Source organism: Mustela putorius, unplaced genomic scaffold (assembly GCF_011764305.1).
Source record: "Mustela putorius furo isolate JIRA1106 unplaced genomic scaffold, ASM1176430v1.1 tig00003859_pilon_pilon_pilon, whole genome shotgun sequence".
NCBI lineage: Eukaryota > Metazoa > Chordata > Mammalia > Carnivora > Mustelidae > Mustela > Mustela putorius.
Genome location: NW_025422011.1, coordinates 32,563,669 through 32,581,911, shown reverse-complemented (window position 1 = coordinate 32,581,911; position 18,243 = coordinate 32,563,669). Strand labels below are relative to the sequence as shown.

The following is an 18,243-nucleotide window of genomic DNA, read 5'->3' as shown; positions in this document are numbered from 1 at the left end:
AGCCAGGAGAGGTCAGATTTGGGCATTGAGTGCTGAATTCAAATTCTGTAGCAATTCCCATATCCAGGGGGTCTGCAACCTATCTGCTGTCTCCATCAATTTCTCTGAGGCCCCATAATTCTTATAGATGGATGGGTTGTAAGGAGTCATGTACAGATAGAGTGAGAAAAAGACAAGATCAACTTACATCAAAGAAAGCCTTGTCACTCGTGTGCTTTGGGGCTCCCATGCTGGGGCCAGCAGGGATGACCATTTCTACTTCAGCCAGATCAATGTGGCCTTTACAGTTTGTGTCCTCACCTGAGTCATAGTATCGCAGCTGGAACCAAAAGGATACAGATGGGATATAAGACACACAGAAAGGGAAAATGGCGTGGGTTTTCAAAATGTATTTGAATACCTTCCTCTGTATCTTGCTAACCTATGCCTAAAAGAATAAATAAGAAAATAAAAACACTGCTTGCTTCTTGGTGGCTGACAGAAAGGAGGAAAAATATATTTTTTTGAAATTTGAATTCATAAAAATACTACATATTAAAAATAAAATTAAATGTCAACTAACAATTGTAAAAAATATATATAACATATAAAAAAGAGGTTCTTTATATATTATTTATATAAAAAATAAAAAATTAAATAAAAAATTATTTACTATTGAAAAAAAAAGAGGTTCTTTAAAATATGTACAGAATTCCTAGAAATCGGTAAGAAAAAGATAATCTAGTAGAAAAATGATTAAAAAAGCTCAGTGAGCAAGTCACAGAGGAAATACAAATGACCTATAAACATCTGAAAAGATGTGCAACCTCGGTGATGGAAGAGGGGTAATGTAATCAGTAAGATTTCACTTTTCACGTAGATTAAGAAATATTAAAAATGGCTGATAATATTCAGGTTGATTGTAAGGCACTAAGTATTCTCAAACACTGTTAGTGGGTATATAATTTGTTAGAAACCTTTTGGACTAAATTTGGCAACAGCAACTCAAATTTAAAATGTTTATGCCTATTGATATGTCCTTCTCACCTCTGCAGAAACACTCCCACAAGCATGCAGAGACACAGAGAAAGAGGTTTCCTTCAGCACTATTTTTATTAGCTAAAAATGGAAGAGATGTATCTGTCTTTCAATGGGGGTGTTTGTTAATTAAATGATGGTTGGTTAATTATATCAGTAATATGGAATACCATAACTTTTCAAAAATGATAAGGAAGATCTTTATGAACTGGTAGGAAAATATGTTCAATTATAGTATATAAAAATATAAGTTGCCAGACAGCATGTAGATATAAAATGATTTTTGAAAAACTAGCTCAACATTTGATTGAGCGGTTATTATGTGCCAGGACTGGGTATCACTCTGTAACTTATATGGCAGAGAAGTGTCTAGTGCCTCTGTCACTACAGCCTGGCCTCATACTTACCTCTGTTTCTCCAGTCAGGCATGGGTAGAAATGGGTCGAAAATGGAAAACTGTACGTTTTGTGTTCAAGAAATGCAAAAGTTGGTAAGAATGCAAGTATAATTTGGTGTAATTATAAATAATAGAAAAATTATGAGATTGTCCTGTGTTATATTTAGTGGTTTAATGGAACTTGTCTCCACAGCATATTCTTATGATTTCAGAGACTTTGTTATGTTAAAGTACAACCTCCCCTAAAGGGCTTCCATTGCATATTTGTAAATAAATTCTCTATATTCTTCCACAAAGATTCTGTAACTTTTATGAAATGCCCTGAGCAGAGGGAAACGTGGTCCCCACTTAAGATCTTTATGTGAAAATGGTCTTCTAGGTGCAGGTCCTACAGAACACTGTATAGGGGTACCAGTTTGTATCTTTCTCAACAGCCTTTATTTTTTATTTTATTTTATACATCTTATCTTATCTTAAAGTAGGCCCCATGTCCAGCATGGAGCTCAATGTGGGGCTTAAACTCACAACCCTGAGGTAAAGACCTGAGGGAGATCAAGAGCTGATGCTTAACTAAGTCACCCAAGTGCCCCTCAACAGACTTCATTTTAGAGATGAATGTGTTGAGAAACAAAAGGGTTCTCTGCCTCCAGGCTGACTGGTCAGTTCTGAGGTAGAATGAGGCCACAGTCTAGCCTAGAGAGAGGTGATTCTCTGTAGGCTTTGACAGTATTATTACCTGATGTTTTGTTACATCCAACACAAACCAACGGGGTTTCCAACCTTTCAGCAGAGCCCCTCTTTTGTAAAGCGTTCCCTCGAAGGACCTAGAAGAAATGATGACAGGCAATTAATTTTGGTTTTTCATTTAAAAAGTGCTATGAAGGGGATGTCTGTTGTTTTTGCCAAGTCTTTCTTTCCCTTGATAGTCCAAAAAAAAGCCAATCAGAATTCTTTCCAGATTCTTTTTCACTAGGCCTTTGGGGGAAAGACTGCTTCTTTCTGCTGGAATTAACAAACTTGTAAGGTTTGGAGCTCTCAATAGCCATCTTTTGTGCCATGTTGAGAATGATGCAACCACTAGAGGAAAACTGTGAGAAACTGGCACATCCTTGGCCTTTCCAGGGTCTGTGATTAAATGCCTTAAAAAAAAAAATTATGTATTTATTTGACAGAGATCACAAGTAGGCAGAGAGGCAGGCAGAGAGAGAGAGGTGGGGGGTGGGAAGCAGGCTCTCGGCTAAGCAGGGAGCCCCATGTGGGGCTCGATCCCTGGGATCATGACCTGAGCCGAAGGCAGAGGCTTTAACTCACTGAGCCACCCAGGTGCGCCAGTAAATTCCTTTTTGCTCAAGCTAGCTCGAGCTGAACTTCTGATGTCTACCACTAAAAAAGTGCTGACTAACACATACTCTCTCAAACGATCTGACAGGCATGAGATAATAATAACCAGGACTCAACCACAAATCACCATAACCTCTTGGCGTTATTTTAGTTGTAATTTTGACTTCTCCTCTTCAAAGAGCCATCTGACACATTTACAACAGAAACGAAGAATGAAAGCAAATCCATCTCAGGGTTACAGAAGGCTGTCCTGCCCAGGCCCAGCAGCTCGGCACGCCCACCTGTTCTCGTCATTCCTGGACGCGTACTGGCTGTACAGCGTGGCTGCTCTGCGGTCCACGCCATTGGACGGGGAGATGCTGGCGCTGTGCTCCTGGCCCATGCTGCTGTCTGGGAGGTGCAGCAGAGACCTCTTCTGACAGGAGGTCAGGTTGGTAGACACAATTCCTGGGGAGCCTGAAGGGTGTCTCTGCAGCTGAAAAAGAACCATACTTTGATAAAAAAAAAAAAAAAAAACCCCAAACTGTAAGATGATAAATTTGCATTTTAAGTTAAAGGAAAAAAAAGAGCTAGGAAAGCCTTATAAAGATTTTATTGAGCAACTCATCCAGTAATTTCATTTTTAAAAATTTATCTCAAGGAGAAAACTGAGTAACTCAAGGAGCAATTAAAAAAATACACATACAAAGATGTTTATCCTGGAGTTGTTTATGATAATAAAAAACCAGAAACAATGTAAATGTCTATCATTAGGGGACTGGTTAAAAAAATGGTATTTCTGGGGGCGCCTGGGTGGCTCAGTGATTTAAGCCGCTGCCTTCAGCTCGGGTCATGATCTCAGGGTGCTGGGATCGAGTCCCGCATCGGGCTCTCTGCTCAGCGGGGAGCCTGCTTCCCTCTGTCTCTCTCTGTCTGCCTCTCCATTACTTGTGATTTCTCTCTGTCAAATAAATAAATAAAATCTTAAAAAAAAAAAAAAGGTATTTCCGGGGTGGCTGGGTGGGTTAAACCACCGCCTTTGGCTCAGGTCATGATCTCAGAGTCCTGGGATAAAGCCCCGCGTCGGGCTTTCTGCTCAGTGGGGAGCCTGCTTCCTCCTCTCTCTCTGCCTGCCTCTCTGCCAGCTTGTGATCTCTCTCTGTCAAATAAATAAATAAATAAATAAAATCTTTTAAAAAAATGGTATTTCCGTAGAGTGGAATTCTAGACAGCCAACAGAACTGCTGTGCTGACATATATGACAAATGGAAGGTCATGTATGCCTCATATATTTTTTAAAATATCTTATTTATTTATTTATTTATCAGAGAGAGAGAGAGAGAGAGGGGGCACAAGCAGGGGGAACGGCAGAGGGAGAGGGAGAAGCAGATTCCCTGCTAAGCAGGGAGCCCAATGCAGGACTACAGCCGAGGATGCCAGGATCATGACCTGAGCTGAAGGCAGATGCTTACCTACTGAGCAACCCAGGTGCTCCAGAAAGCTGGTTTTAAAACAGTATGCATAGTAAATCCCTTTTTAGGTGTGTAAGAATGATACAATAAGTTTGACAGCTCGCAATTTATTTCTAGGCTATAAATTGTAGGTGATTTTTATCCTCTGCTTATAACTATCTGTGTATTATCTTACTTAAAAGAATAGATATATCTCTCATAATCAGAAAAAATATCAAGAAATGGTTTTATTCTTCTGAGAATTAAAGAATAAAGCTTTGAGAATTAAAGTCAGACACCACCTGCCTGTGGCCTGACAATAGTTCCCTGAGTTGCCATCTGAAGGCAAGAGTGAGTGCCTGGAGGACCCCTTCTCAGCATGCTAGAGGCTTTCTTCTGTGCCCCCGTCTCCCTGTCCCTCTGTGACATGTGAAGTCCCTTCAGAACACCCACAGCTGTCCTGATCTCCCTTCTGTTCCATCTGGAGCCAGTCTGAAGTGGGTTTGATGGTGGCTGTATCCAATATGAGGTGTGTGATCTCTGTGCCTGTCCCCTCGCATGTGAGCAGGGACACGACCCCCTCCCTGTGGGCTGCAGAGGACACTAAAGTGTGGGTGGGGCTCAGCACCGTCTCTTGCACCTATTCCATGCCTGATAGAGGTTGAAGTCAAAAACAGAAGAGGGACTGTGAAAGACAGAAAACAGTGTGTGTTTTTAAAATATTGTTATGATAAATGTTTCTTAATTCAGAAACAGAAAAGGGGGTGTGAGCAAGAGAAAGTAGCATAATCTGTCTTTTAAAAATATTTTCTTTTCTCTGGCTATTTCTCTGAAGGAAAGATGGTCCTGGTGTTCCCCTCCCCACTCATGTGGCAGAAAATCAGCTGAAACCACAGAGGCGCAGATAGAAAAGAACCCAGTAATTTTCCCTGAGTACGGGGCCCTGAAACACAAGTCTTATGTCACTGTGGTAAAGTGAGACACTCAGGAAGTATTCAGTCACTTGGAACCTTCTGCCCTGGACCTCCAGGGTATGACCCCACCCTCTGGCCATAAGCCCACCTGGGTTACCTGCAGCAGCAGGCCCCACCTGACCGAGCAGGCTCAGAAAGCTCAGAAGTAGCTCCTCACAGGATTTTAGCAACTCACACGGTCTGCTCTGGGTTCTTCCTTAAGGTCCACTGTTACTTTTTCCCACAGCTGCTGCCACTTCTCAGGGGTTTGGTTCAATTTATGCTCCAATTTTTCAATTTCCTGTGAAGTAATTAAAAGGAGTTTTTTCTGACACTAAGAATTTCATAGAAATCAGAAAGTGTCCCCAGAGCCAAATCTCCTCTGTACTGGGCCCGATGAATACCACGGCCAGAAGGCAGAGAAAGCTGGTGGCCTCAGAGGTCTCTCAAGGCAGGAACAGGGGTGGGAGCTCTAGCTGGTGTGACGTACTGTGGCAAAGGTACACCTTCACCTCTGGCCACCCCGCAGGAAATCTGATGGCCACAGCAAAAGGTCAAGCACTGGGCTGGTGTCCAAACCCTAACAGCAAGGTGGAGGTCTGTTCTTGACAGAGGAACCCCCACCTCTGATGATTTAAAACCAGATGTGGAAAAAATGAGCCAAGAACTGCCCAAGAACGGAATTTCCTTTGGAGAGGGATGCCGGTGAGCAGAGCAGCTGCCCTGTGACAGCGCCTTCCCTGCAGCACACCTATGCCCCGCTGGTCACAAGAAGGGACCAAGACTCTTCAGGAACTGTTTGGCCCAGATCAGGGCTCAAACCCCTTCCTCCAGGCTGCTGCTCTCATCAGGGTGGCTACTGCTGGGACTGTTTCACTCCAGAATATTCCCTGGAGAAGATGGTTGGCAGCACGCCATCAGGCCATCAACTACCCACACTTCTGACCAGAGGAAGCAAAGCACCCACAAAAGCCATAATCCAGGACTGACTCAGGCTGCTGGGCAGCTAAAACAGCTGGGAAGCTGCAAATTGCTCCATTTGCTTGATTGCTTCCTCATAATGCTGGAAAACTTACTGTTTTTACTCTTTTCCAGTAGTTGAGTCTGATCCCCTGCTGCTGCTGCTGGGGAGCAAATTTGGTTTCCTCACCCTCCTGGGGTGCCACGTAGAACACTAGCCCAGAGGGAGGAGAGCCATGTCTAGAAGTCTGAGAGCCAGTTTTAACTGAACCTGGCTCCTGAGGCCTCAGGTGCCCTACATGCATGTCTCCGTGGGCCTGACTTACACCGAAGAGGCTGGTGAGTGCATCAGGCTGAGCACAGCTGACATCATCATAGCATGGCCACACCGTTCTCCTTTGGCTCTGGGGCCCAGCTCCTCCGGCCGCTTCAGAGTCCTCACAGGGGAACTGCTTGGGAGTTAGCATCATCCAGTCATATGAAGGCCCTGTGGAAAGTGTTTCCTCTATGTAGTAATCCCACTTCTTGAGGCTGGAGACATTTACATTGGGCTTCAGGGCCTGTTCAAAGAGAATTCTGAAATATAGTTTCATCTTGACCTCAAAGTACCTCAAGTGCACAGGCAGGCTGGCCCCTAACATCTGCAGGGTCTAGGGCAAGAGCATGAATGGATGTTCAATACCATATTCTAAATATTTAAATGGTATACATTAAGATAAACTATTAAATAAAATATGTCTCTCCTCCTAGCTTGATAAATAAAACTTCCTAATGACCTGCAAGATGACGCTCAAAATGAGAGAGCTTGGACTCTTTAGAACTCTACACCAGACAGTGGTAGCACTGGAGAAGCTGGGCCCAGCAACCAGACTCCTTGGCCTAAGTCCCTGCTCCTCTCACTCTGGCTCGGTCTTATATTGTGAGGGTCTTTCATGAATGTGTATATATACTCCGACACACAAGGCTAAACCCTGTTTACTCTCTGCCAAACAGCTACTTCTTAGGCACACTTGGCGCTGAATGAGGGGCACATGTACTGGCTTGGGAGACAGACTGGAAGTAGCCTTGTTAGTAACTTAGATTTGGGTAAGAAATTTTGGGGTAACAGAGCATGGTTTAGATAAAGAAGGAGTATCTAAGCACAAACACTTGGGTTTTTTGTGTTCTGCATCTTATGAGGAAGGGGTTGCTGGAGAAAGGCCAGGGAGGGGTCCTAAGAATGGAGCCAAGGACAAGGGCCTTCTTGTTCCTGAGGAAGGTGGTCCTGCTCATCACACCAGTCTGTCCCATCCCAGAGCTTACTTCCTACAGACGTGCATCACACAGCATGGTTGCCCCTGAGATGTCCTGCTTCTTGGGCTGGGCTCCAAACATCCCTGCTTCCCATGGCTTTGGTATAAGTGGACTTTAAAGAAATCTTTCCCAAAGTATTTTAGACCTTTTTTTTTCAGCTTAGATAACCAGTTGCAGTTTCAAGTTTTGTTTGGTCTTTCATCCTGTGGAAAGTTGCCTTGCTTTGACTTTCTTTAAGTTACCCTTTCTAGATTTGGGGGTCCAGCTCATAATTTTTATGGTCAAGAATATGAAGAACAGTTTCCATTCCACCATAACCCAAACCCATGGTGTATCAAACTTTTAAATAGCTTCTGGTATTTTCAATAGCTTCCTAGTCCAATGTTTAGAAAAAACTTTAACAGCTTATGTATACTTAAAAGTAACAACACGGAGGACGTGGGGAGATGGAGAGGAGAAGGGGGTTGAGGGAAATTAGAGGCGGAGATGAACCATGAGAGACTATGGACTCTGAAAAACAATCTGAGGGTTTTGAAGGGGTGGGGGGTGGGAGGTTGGGGGAGCCTGGTGGTGGGTATTATGGAGGGCACGTACTGCATGGAGCACTGGGTGTGGTGCATAAACAATGAATTCTGTTACACTGAAAAGAAATTAAATTTTAAAAAAAGTAAGGAAAACTTTAACATTAAACATTCAGAAAATGAAAAATAAATACTTTCTTACTATACCTCTATTTCTACTGGTGAATATAAATAATTAAAGAAAATGGGACTCCTCTTGTGCATTCTATCGATACACTCCCAAATACAAATTCCTTTTTTGGCATGCTTGTCTCCTTTATCATCAAACAAAGTTCCTGTAAATAAAAAAACAAACAAACAAAAACAACCCAATAAACAAAAGTCAAATAAATCAACAGTTTGCCTAAAACTATGATGCATGTAGCATGGGTCCCAGATACTAGTCCCAGATACTAGTCATTTTAACAGCTCTCTAAGATGAAAAGTGAACTCTATCTTATGGCTCTCAAAACAGCAATGTATGTGCAGAAACCTTAGGAGGTCACTTAAAGCTAAGGACAGGAATGAATTTACTGCTATAGGGAAAAAAACCCAAATGGAAGGAAAACATCTGATAAAGTTTTCCCAAGTATTTAGCAGCACATCATGACCGTCTTTTAATCCACATCCTACGTCTATATCTAGATTCAAAGAGCTCCATGCCAGGCGTCATTCTACACATTTTTCAGGAGAAAAGGGAAGGACTTTGAGTTGATGTGATGAAGTTCGGTTAAAAACACAATTTTAGGTTTCTTTTTCCAGTTTCAGCTGTTCATTATGAAGCTGTTTAAAGTTTCTTCTTGTTTAAATAGTTTATGTATACTGCAAATCGTGGTCATGGAGACTTTGGATGATAGAAGGGTGTGGTCTGTATCTTTGGGTGACTTAACAAAAGCCAAAGGTAGGGGCGGGGGTGCTTCAGGCTTTTTCTGATCTTATTCTATACCTATCAAACCCTCAATCTGCCACTCACATAAGCTCACTTTGGTTTTAACAGAGAAGATGTGTAAGGGTGAGGAAGGAGGGTACTTCTTCAAAGGGCCAGGAAGGGTGCTTCTCTTAGCAGTGCTGTCTTGCTTTGAATGAAATGACATAGTCAAAAGTCAACAAGCATTTTACCAGTTGATCGGAAAAGATGTTTCAAGCCCAAGGCTGCACAAAATCCTACAAGAGGCCTCCAAGACTAATTATTGTTTCTTGTCTAACTTTTACCCGCAGAGCCCAGTTTGGTAGCTCTCAACCCTGGCCACACATCAGAAAAATCAAGGGCTTTAAAAAATCCCAGTGCTTATTAGGGCTTGCTTCGGACCACTTAAATCAGAATCTCTGAGGATGGGTCCCAGATACTAGTCATTTTAACAGCTCTCTAAGGGACTCCAATGTCCAATGTAATCAGTTCTCCTTACTGTCTTTCCAATACACAGTGCTTAAGAAATTAGTTTCTGATTATGACGAGTCAAAAAAGGTCTGGAGTATAAATAAGAACCAGTGCTGTCTCCTTTACCAAAAGTATGAAACACCCTACTAGACCACCTAATAGCATCACTGGAACTGAAACATTTTCAGATTTCATTTTTTAAATTGAGGACATCAGTAAATATTTTTAGCCAGTAGAAGAGTTCTCTTTATGAATATCCAGGTACATATATTGGAAATAGCTATTTTTTTTCCTTTACTGTTTTCTTAACAACATCCTGTGTATCATCCCTTCCCTTCTCCCTAAAACAACAACGAATGTAAGAATGTAAAATCCCTGTGGGGAATGTTTTCATAGAGGCTAACTTTCAAAATCTACTCTTTACAAGTATTACTACTATTAAAAATTATAATAACAATGGGGATATCTAAAATTCAATGAATGATTATTAAAAGCTAAAAACTGTGCTAAGAAATTTATAACTATTTCCTCATGTGATCATTATGGCCAAAGGGGTAGGTGCTATTATTGTCATCATTTTTAGAGATGAGGACACTGAGGAAACTCAGAATACCTAACTTGTCCAAAGTGCTCAGCTGGGACTGGAAATACTGGAACTGAACCCTGATCTATTTCTCCGGAGCCCATGGCCTTTCCTGCTATTCACACTGCCTCCAAAAGCAGGAGCTTTCCCTACTATAGTGAGTATACCAGGGATGGAAAAACTAAGTAAAATGTTCTCTTTAAACAGTGATACCACTTTGAGATGTTAAAATAGTAAGCAGATTTCACCTTTGCTATAGGGATGACCACTTGTCTAAGAGTTAGCCTAAAAGTTAGCACAGCACATAACCTGAGAATTTAGGCACTCACTCATATCTATTCTACTTTTATAGTTCAGGGTAAAACCCTAAAATGACCTTGCCACACTTGGGGGTAGTAAGTTACTAGAAATTTTAATTAAAAACACACAAAACTAACAAAAAAGATGGAATAAGGGAGTGCAAACACATACCATGCTCTAATCTTTCATAGTCCGAATCCAGGAGAAATGTTTTAAAGCGATTAGACACATAGTGGAAAGCCAAGAACTTTAAGTAATAGAGATTGAATTCAAACTCTGTTGGATATTGGTTGTGAACCTGAAACATACACGACAAAGAAAAGAGTAAAAATCAAACTTAACAAAAACTGGATGCTATGCCACTGAATAGTGACCTGAAATCTGTGGGAGACCGTATGATCCATCAACTGAGCCCCTACCATGAGTGGAGGTGGGAAGGGAACCAGGCATTCTCAGTGCCTACTACATGCTAGACACCATGCTAGGGATTTTTATAAACATAATTTCATTTAATCTCCATAACAACATTATAAAATAGGCATTACTCTTTCCTGGCTTTATTGAGATATGACTGACATATAACATGGTCAATTTACATACAATGTGATGACTTGATACACATTATCTATTAAGAAATGATTACCACAATAGGATTAGTTAACACCTCTATCCCCTCACATAAATTCATAAGCATCTTTCTTAGTGAGAAAATTTAACATCCCGTCTCTAAGCAACTTTCAAGTAAATAATACAGAACTGTTAGCTACAGTCATCAGGCTGTACATTGAGTTCCCAGAACTTACTCTTCTTACAAGTAGAAGTTTGTATCCCTTGACTGGTATCTCCATATTTCCTCCAATCCCCAGCCTCTGGCAACCACCATTTTACTATCTCTATGAGTTTGGCTTTTTTAGATTCCACATATAAATGAGATCATACTGAATTTATTCTTCTCTGAATTATTTCACTTAGCATAATGCCCTCAAGGTCCAGCCACATTGTTGCAAATGGCAAGATTTCCTTTTTTTTTTTGTTCCCCCTCTCATGGCGGAATAATATTCTATTGTTGTGTGTGTGTGTGTGTGCATGTGTGTATAAAACATTTTCTTTGTCCATCTATAGATGGTCACTTAGGTTGTTTCTATATGTTGGCTAGGGTGAAGAATGTTGCAGTGAATACAGAAGTATAGCTATCTCCTTGAGATACCAAATTCACTCCCTTGGATGCGTACCCAGAAGTGGGATTGCTGGATCATAAGGTCATTCCGTTTTCAATTTTTTGAGGAACTACTTTTCCAGTGGCTACACTAATCTACATTCCCACCAACTATACACAAGGGCTCCCTTTTCTCTGTATCTTGCCAATACTTGTTACCTCTTGTCTTCATGATACTAGCCATCCTAATAGATGTGTGGTGATATCTCATTGTGGTTTTGATTATGCATTTTCCTGATATTAATGACGTTGAACACTTTCTCATAATACTCATTGGCTGTCTGTATGTCTTCTTTGGAAAAATCCCTATTTAGAGCCTCTGAAGATAAGCATTATAATTCCCACACCCCTCCTCATTTAGAAACAAAGAAGCTGAGGATGAGTAAGATTAAGTAATTTCCCAAGGTCATTTGACAGTAACCAGTGAGACCAAATTTGAACCCAAGGTTTGGGCCTCATTCACTGCTTTATACTCTGCTAGGTTCTTGACAGACATACATTACCGTAAGTCATAACTTGCTTTTCAGGTACTTGCGGTATACAGTAGTGTGTAACAAAACGAAAGTTGTACAGAGAAGTTTGGTGGTGAAAGGAATGAGAAGAGGAGATGGTAGTTTAGAATACAGCAAGACATCTTTTCAGGACAAAAGAAATATATGGCTGTCTGAAGACAATGCAGGAGAAGCCAGTAGACAGAGAACAAATTGTGGCAAAAGATCTGATAACTAAGAGAGCAAGGCCTGGGAAAGCAAGAATGAATGAGGCTAAGGGCTCAGATATAGGGAATAGCTTAGAAATGAGAAGGGATAGAAGAGTAGATTAGAAGAAAGAGATGTTCAAGTGCCAAAGGAAAGGGGAAGAGCTTATGCCTTTTAACTTAATTGGTGATCATTAAGTTAGGCAGTGAGGTCACTGGACGTAGGAATAAGGATGAAGGCATGATACGGGAGAGCAGGAGCAAGGCAGAGCTTGGAATGGTCACTGAGCTACAGTGTACTTTAGATAAGCTGTATGCAGACTCCGTGGAGCCTTCTTATGTTCACAGAAGGTAGGCTGATGACCTTGTGACACTCCATTCCACCTTGCAATCCCACCTGCATATTGCTCAATCTCTCAAGACCATTAGAGAATTCTGTTTGGTTGAGATAAGTTCCAATCACAATTATATTTGCTTAAAAGCTGTTTCAAATGAACATGTTAAGGCAGGCTGTCTAGAAGCCAGCTTTTATCTCCATGTTTAATTTGGCAATGTAGGCCTACATTTGGTCAGCCAAAGTGAGCAGGCATGTGTGTAATATGTTGATGTTAGTGCCTAATAGATCAGTGAGAATTTAAAGTCATGAACTGGGTATCATTGATTTATCAGAGTTGATCATCTGGTTAGAAACCTAGTTTTCTGTGATTAAAGGTTTTTTTCTCCCTACAACATTTTCTTATTGACTTTTAAAATGAACTAAAATTTTAGCTCATAAGTAATTAAAATAAAATGGATTTTAGGAAAACATATTAAGAGAGAGTATGACTTTCATTCAGTGGGCTTGTATATTGCAGAGCTGCTTCCCATAAGATGGGACAGCTTTCCATGGGACAACTGTGACATGGCCCTGAATAGCCAGGTGGTGTGCCCTATCTCAGGGTTTCAGAACTGTACGCACTCTAGCACAAGCTCCTGGTTTGGAATCAATGGCACCACTCCAACAGCCAGTGTTGATAGAGAGGTGTGACTCAGATTGTGGCTGGTAGGACAGAAGGAGACAGACCCAGGATGGAACTTGGTTCCTTTCCATCTGAGAGTCTCAGGGAGGAGGAATCTGCAATGTGCTCAAGGAGAGTGAGCTCCAAGAACAACTTTGCCCCAACAGACATTGGAATAAACCTTGTTAGACACAGGGGAAGAAAAGTTTAGGACTATTTCTAAGGACCCAGTCCATAACAGGTTCTAAAAACTTAAAAAAAAACTTTTATTAAACAAAGTTGCAAATAACAAAACCGTTCTCTCAATGACCACTCTCCATAGAAACCACTGCCTCATAAAAATCTGTATCTTTCTTTGATTATTCTGACACTTCATGTGCTTAAGTATATGATTTTGAAGACTCACTTATGTGGTAAAGTAGAATGGAAATGATAATGAATATGACCTTAAGTTGAACTTACAGGCATTTCAGGGAGATCATATGCTAGGACTAGAAGCAAAACTCCTCTACAAGTGGAAAAATACTTTCATAGCCCACTGTACTGAGTGACTGGGCCTCACCACAAATCCTGGAGCATACAATTATGTTAGAAAGGTTAGACACTTCTCAAGGCCACTGGCACTCACCCTGCTTGAACTGTAATTGGTGCTTAGATAGCATCACAGTGTCAGTACTTGGGGGCACTGTGTGTGTGTCTGTGTGTCTGCATGCCACAAGGGCACCTGCTGGCGCTAACTGCTTGAGGTCGAAAAACAATCTGCCCCTAAACTGGGGTTAATTATCAGGTCTACTGGAAGTAGAAAAGAAGATATAAGCATTTTTTTAAAAAAATTCTTTAGCCACAGTTTAAGAAACAAGCATGTGAGGATTTTCTTCCATGAAAAAAGAAAATCAGACTGACCTGAATGCTGGGTTGATTAATATGTAGAAAGCCACATTTGGAATCTGACATTAAGAAACATGGGAAAAATACCTATTTAGATCCTCTGCCCATATATATATATTTTTAATCACTGAGTTGTAGGAGTTCTTTATGTATTATGGGAACTAACCCCTTTACAGATAGATGATTCGCAAGTATCATCTCCCATTCAGTAGATTGCCCTCTCATTTTGATGTTTTCTTCATTGTTCAGAAGCTTTTTGGTTTGATATAGTCCCATTTGTTTATTTTTGCTTTTGCTTCCTTTGCCTTTGGAATCTTCTAGGAATTTTATAGTTTTGGGTCTTACATTCAAGTCTTTAATCCATTTTGAGTTAATTTTTGTGTATGGTGTAAGATAGTGGTCTAGTCTAGTTTCATTCTTTTGCATGTAGCTGCCCAGTTTTTCCATTTATTAAAGATTGTCCTTTCTCCATTTTATGTTCTTGGCTCCTCTGTTGTAAATTAATTGTCCATATATGTGTGGGTTTACTTCTGGACTCTCAATTCTGTTTTCTGAAATGTCTTCTTACCATAACAAGAGACAAAGACCTGACTGTATTTGCATGACAAAATATGGTGCTTATATTTCCAGTAAAAAAGAAAAAATATACTTTCTCCATTTAGTCCTATCTCCCAAGGACTCAGTTTGTCTACTTCATTGGCATTTTTTCCTCCTTGTCAATGAGACACCTAGATTCTTCTGCTATAAAATACCACAGCAGTTTCCATAAGAGCACAATCCACATGCTTCCTTCCCCTTCTGTTAAGTATTGTTTTATTGTTTTAGTATTTTTATTTTTTGAGTTTTAATTTTTTATTTTTATTTTATTTTTTTGAAAATTTTGTTTTTGCATGCACATGCATGAGAGAGAGAGAGAAAGAAAGAAAACAAGTGAGAATGCATGCACAGAAGCAAAGGTAGTGAGGGTTGTAGGGGAGAGGGAGAGGGAGAAGTAGATTCCACTGTGAACAGGGAGTGCAATGCGGGGCTCAACCCCAGGACCCTGGGATCATGACCTGAGCTGAAGGCAGATGCTTAACAACTGAGTCACCCAGGTGCCCCATCTTATGATGTTTCCTTTTAGAAATCGTATAATGTTAGGTCTTATATTTAGGTCTGTGATCCCTTTGGAATTAACTTTTGTATTGGTGCTAGATCTGGACAGAAGTTGGTTTTTTATTTGTTTGTTTTTGCATCTGGAAATCCAACTGTCTTTCAACTATTTGTTGAAAAGACTACCCTTTCTCTATTGATTGCTTTTTCACCTTCATTGAAAATCAGTTTTCCACATATTACATATAGTGTGGGACTATTTCTGAACTCTATTCTGTTTCACTGACCTATCTTTACACCAATTATCACACAATCTTGATTACTGTAGCTTTATAATAAAATCAGATAGTGCTAGTCTTCCAATTTGTGTTCTTTTTCAAAGCTTTTTAAAAAAATTTTTTAGAAGATTTTAAAATTTTATTTATTTGACAGACAGAGATCACAAGTAGGCAGAGAGGCAGGCAGAGAGAGTGGGGGAAGGAGGCTCCCCACCAAGCAAAGAGCCCGATGCAGGGCTCGATCCCAGGACCCTGAGATCATGACCTGAGCTAAAGGCAGAGGCTTAACCCACTGAGCCACCTAGGTGCCCCTCAAAGCTGTTTTGGCTATTCTAGATACTTTGCATTTCCATATGGCTTTTAGAATAAGCTTGCCAATTTCTACAAATAAGCTAGCCCCTGGGAGTTTGATTGTGATTGCTCTGAATCTTTCCATCACTCTGGGGAGACTGACATTTCAACAATATTGAATCCTCTGACCCATAAACAAGAGGTATTTCTTGATTTATTTAGGGCTTTACTTTCTCTCAGTAATGTTTTGTAGTTTTCAGTGTCTAGGCTTTTAACATATTTTGTTAGATTTCTTTCATGTTTCTTGATCCTGTTATAAAGATAATTTTTACATTTTAATTTTCCAATAATTCATTGCTAGTATGTAGAAATACTAGTGATTTTTGAATACTGATCAGGTATCCTATAGCTTTGCTAAATCCACTTATTCTAGTAGTTTTTTATAGATTCCACAGACAACCATGTTGCATGTGAATAAAGATAATTTCACTTCTTTTCTAATGTGGATGTCTTTATTATCATTATTTTCTTGTCTTATTGCATGGCTAGGACCTTAATTTAGTACAATGTTGAATAGAAGTGGTGAAGTAGACATCCACATCTTGTTCCTGATCTTAGAGGAAAAGCATTTAGTCTTTCACTGTTAAAACAGATGATGTTAGGTGTAGGTTCTTAAGAAATAGATACTATTTAGAGTTTGAGGAAATTTATACAGATTTAAAAGACAAAGCTATGTGAGGTTATTTTAGTTTTGTTTTCCATTATGGAGTGAAACCTGCCACTTTTACTTATTTATAAGAAAAGGCTCTAAAATGGAATTTGGAGAAACATGAATTTATAGCGTCTTAGTTTTTGCCCATGTGTCACTAAGTACTTTATAAAATTTAAAGGCCCATAAAATAAGCTATGACTCAAATCCCAGGAAAGATCAACATTTTGGGAATAAAATATAGTAAGTTAACATTGGATTTTGCTTTCAAGAACTAGAAACGTTAAGCTACAAGAGACCCTATATAGAATGGTATCAACATTGGAAAAAGTGTGCGTATGACAGACACAGCCTAGAAAACAGGTAATTAATGTTAGTTTTTATTATTTCAAGATAAAGATTTAACAAACATTAACTGTGCCAATCGCTTTACATAAAATTTGTGATCCTTCTGATAGCTATCTATCCACGTATCTATCTAGAAACCAAAGCAAAGAGAGGTTAAATAATTTATTAAAGATCAAAAATTAGTAAGTAAGACTGATATGTAGATACAAATTTACTTTATGGGCTCAAAAACTTAAATGTAAAATTGTTTTGATATTAAACAAGTTGGGTTATGTCAATTTCTGCCAGTTTTCAAGTGAATGGGAAGCGGGCAGACACAGAAACTTTGAATATACCATTAATCCATTAACTGCAGTTATTTTGCCAGTATTCATGGATAGATTTTGGAGTAACCAAACCATGTGAGGGCAGCTTAGCTTCTCACACATGTGCTCACAAGGAAAGTTCCTATCTTCAAGAGATGAATAGTTTTTCTTTTTGGAATAGGACCTAGCACAGTGCTGGCATGTGGTAACCATGAGGAGGACTGTATCACACAGGCAGACCAGAGAGAGTAAATTTACAACTTCAATAAGCTCCAAAGCAAAGTTACAACTGTTACTTGTTTTTCTCAAGGTAGGAAATAATGAAAAAGTTCTAAGAAACACTCAAAGATTTACTCTAAGTTGACATAGAGGAGATGCTTGCTTATACTTCATGTTTTCGTTCATATTATACATGTCTGGTCCCCTGGTATTATATTTTAAAAATAAATTTTAGGTAAAAATTTCATTTTGTATTTTGGATGTATTTCTTTTTGAATTTGGTTCAACTATTTTAAGAAAAGGAAGCATCCTGTAATGATATCATTTGAACTATGCCAATTTCTTTTAGAAGCAACAAAAAATTTGCCAGATGTTGTTATTATGAAACAGTGATCTAGCATTTATAATTCATCTGACACCTGGACATACTGGCATAAACAATGGCTTTTTATATGATGAGGCAGTTCTAATTTAAGATCAGTGCTTCATCTGTTTTCTTTGTAACTCTATTAGTACTAATGGACAAGTCTAGGCAAATTTCCATCGACTGCCTTTTGGCATTCAGCATGTTAGAAATGGTTAATAAGCAGTGAACACATCCCACCTGGGAGTTTCGTTTGCTGCTGCGTAATTTCAAATTTTTTTTTTTAAAATGTTGTTGGACCTGGCTCTGTTTTGTGTCCCTGAGAGGCTGAGGACAGCAGTAATTCAAATTGTCTGGCAAAAGTTGGAGACATGTAAAGCACTAGTATTCACTTGAAAGGTATTCAAAGAAGGCGTTTTCTAATGCCTAAAACTAGTATGTAGGAGATGATGAAACACTACCTTATAATTAAGTCAGCAAGAGTCAGAAGCACTATTTGTTAACTACAGTCTTCTATAGTCCTCTGTTTTTGAATGAATAAACAATCCCTATTCAGCACAAAGTAATTTGCTTCACCAAAGCTGATACCTATCATAGCCAAGCATCCTTTAAATACTGCAATTAAG

General features: G+C 39.7%; 1 protein-coding gene across 3 annotated transcripts in view; it reads right to left on the bottom strand.

Annotated features, from left to right (window-relative positions):
- Nucleotides 1-18,243, bottom strand: part of SBF2 (SET binding factor 2) — a 468,206-nt gene that overhangs the window by 2,609 nt on the left and 447,354 nt on the right. For all 3 annotated transcript variants that reach the window (XM_004751963.3, XM_004751964.3, XM_045065843.1), the window contains 7 exons: nt 10,384-10,510; nt 8,120-8,247; nt 6,425-6,658; nt 5,335-5,439; nt 3,037-3,230; nt 2,151-2,238; nt 188-319 (listed from right to left, as the gene is read on the bottom strand). In XM_004751963.3, coding sequence (XP_004752020.2) covers nt 188-319; nt 2,151-2,238; nt 3,037-3,230; nt 5,335-5,439; nt 6,425-6,658; nt 8,120-8,247; nt 10,384-10,510 — 1,008 coding nt within the window. The remainder of the gene's footprint in view (nt 1-187; nt 320-2,150; nt 2,239-3,036; nt 3,231-5,334; nt 5,440-6,424; nt 6,659-8,119; nt 8,248-10,383; nt 10,511-18,243) is intronic.